Source organism: Vombatus ursinus, unplaced genomic scaffold (assembly GCF_900497805.2).
Source record: "Vombatus ursinus unplaced genomic scaffold, bare-nosed wombat genome assembly UNPS02010219.1, whole genome shotgun sequence".
Lineage (NCBI taxonomy): Eukaryota > Metazoa > Chordata > Mammalia > Diprotodontia > Vombatidae > Vombatus > Vombatus ursinus.
The window spans coordinates 2,407,098-2,409,464 of record NW_020949997.1 but is presented as its reverse complement, the minus strand read 5'-3'; the positions used below and the strand labels follow the sequence as shown (position 1 = coordinate 2,409,464).

Here is a 2,367-nt window from a genome sequence, read left to right as displayed (position 1 = left end):
GAGAGAGAGAGAGAGAGAGAGAGAGAGAGAGAGAGAGAGAGAGAGAGGGAGAGGGAGAGAGAGAGATTGAGATAGAGAGAAGATATGTCCTATATCCTGTCTTGAGTAGAAGGGGAGGGATATTAATGATGATCAGATCTCTGTAGTCTGGGGATATTTAAATTCTATTAAAGAACAGTTATTTACTACTGGTTCCCCCTTCTCTCTTGATCTGTCTTTCCTTTTGGTTAGGACCTGTGAAGCAAATGTCTCTCTCACTGCAAAAAGTTCATCTTGAGCTCTTAAAACAGGAAGAATGCTATAAGAAAGTTTATTTATTAAGTGACAACATGATCTGTGCCTGGGATCCTGAAGGAAAAAAAGATTCCTGCCCGGTAATCAGGACTCTTTTCATTAGATTCAAGGTCAACCCAACTCCCCTGGCTGGGCCAGCAGCTAATGGGCCACCTTTGAGTAGCAGTCATTTCAATGTAGGCTACTTCTTCCTTCTTGGTATTTCTATTAACACCTGGCATGAGAAGATAGTGAAGCTATGCCTTGTTGTAACATCATCTAATCGAAAATGGTTTTATTCTATGCAAGTCCGAGAGGTGCTTTCTTTGGGTTCCTTCAGCGGGTAGAGTTCCCTTACCTAGCTACCGCCCTTTAGATGATAGGCCAATCCATCATTTATTAAGTACCTACTATGTGCCAGAAACTGTATCTTGCACTGAGGATGCAAAGAAAAGTAAAAGACAGTACCTGCTTTCAAGGAACTCATAGTTTAATGGAGGAGGCAGCATACAAACAACTATGTACACACAAGATATATACGGGATATATTGGAAATCTTCAACAGAGAGTAGGTACTAGAATTAAGGAGAATCAGGAAAGATTTCCTGTAGAAGGTGAGATTTTTATCTGGGACTTGAAGTAAGCCAGGAGGTAGAGATGAGGACAGACAGGCGTAGAGGTCAGACAGTGAAATTACTTGGAGTCAGGAGATGGAATATCCTGTTCAAGTAACATCAAAAAGGTCAATTACAGGAAACATGAGAGAGGAAAGGCATAAGAAGACTGGAAAGGTAGGAATGGGCAAAGTATTGAAGGGGTTTGAATCCCAAACAGAGGATTTTATATTTAATTCTAGAGGCGATAGGGAGCCACTAGAATTTATTGGGGGAGGAAGGTGAGATCTGAACTTTAGGAACATCACTGTGAAAGCTGAGTGGAGGATGGACTGGAGTGGAGATAAACTTGTGGCAAGCCAACCAACCAGTAGGCTATTTCAGTAGTCCAGGTGTGAGGTGATGATGGCCTGCAGCATCAGGAGGGAGATAGGGACATATGTTAGAGATGATATGAAGGTAAAATGGACAGACCCTGACACATTTTACGTATGAAGAAATGAAGGCTCATAAAAGTTAAGTAACTTGCCCAAGGTCATACAGACAGGAAACGGCAGAAGAAGGTTTCTAATTCTTTTGTGGTTGGGAATGTGGTTGGGAAGAGAATAATATTTTTCTTTCTCTCCTTTAGGGTGACAGTGGGGGACCTTTGGTTTGCAACAGCAAGAATAATGAGAAAGTATGGTACCAAATAGGCATTGTCAGCTGGGGGGAAGGCTGTGGTCGAAAAGGGAAACCTGGTATATACACAGCAGTCTCCAATTACTTGTTTTGGATTGTGCTAAAGACCCGTGAGGTGGGCCATCCCTACATCTTGTCATCTTCTGAATATTTTTTTGTTCCCCCACAATGTTTAATTTTGACATTGTATTTTTCATCTCTTCTCCTGCAAAAGATCTTTTTTCTCTTTACAATTACATAATTCAGTGCCTCTAGACCAAGTGTGCTAATTGGAGGGTATCCCAGGTCATGGTGATCACGTGAAATCACTGAAAAACTGGGACAATTTTGGAGACTAAATATGGAAGAGGTTTAGGCTATCTGGTGTGCTGGTAAACCTCTCCACCCCTACCTCTACCCCCAGCACCACGGTACAGTGGGGAAAGAACTCACTTGGGAATAAAAGCACCAGGATTCTAACTTTGGATCTACCGTTAACTATTTGATCAATTCAGTTTTCTGGGATCTCAGTTTCATTTATAGTAAAAAATAAAGAGATTGATTAATTAAGGAGGTGTAATAAGGGAACACGTAACTTTGCTCAATGAGTTCAAGTCACCAGGCTTAGACAATCTTCCAAGATACTGGGGAGAAAGGAAACAAACTTGTGAATGTTCTCACAGAACTTCTCTCAATGATTTGAGAAATTATAAAGTACAAGAAAACAGTAGATGTAAGCAGTTTTTTGATTTTCAAAAAGGGACCAGAGGATGGATTATTTAAACCAAAGGCCAAATCACTGACTGAAGTTCCTGGCAAA

General features: G+C 40.9%; 1 protein-coding gene across 1 annotated transcript in view; it reads left to right on the top strand.

Moving 5' to 3' along the window:
- The window catches only part of PRSS55 (serine protease 55), a 14,050-nt gene extending 12,241 nt beyond the window's left edge, over nucleotides 1-1,809 (top strand). The window contains exons 5-6 of the mRNA XM_027853857.1: nucleotides 232-374; nucleotides 1,519-1,809. Coding sequence (XP_027709658.1) covers nucleotides 232-374; nucleotides 1,519-1,809 — 434 coding nt within the window. The remainder of the gene's footprint in view (nucleotides 1-231; nucleotides 375-1,518) is intronic.
- Nucleotides 1,810-2,367: the final 558 nt, after the last annotated feature.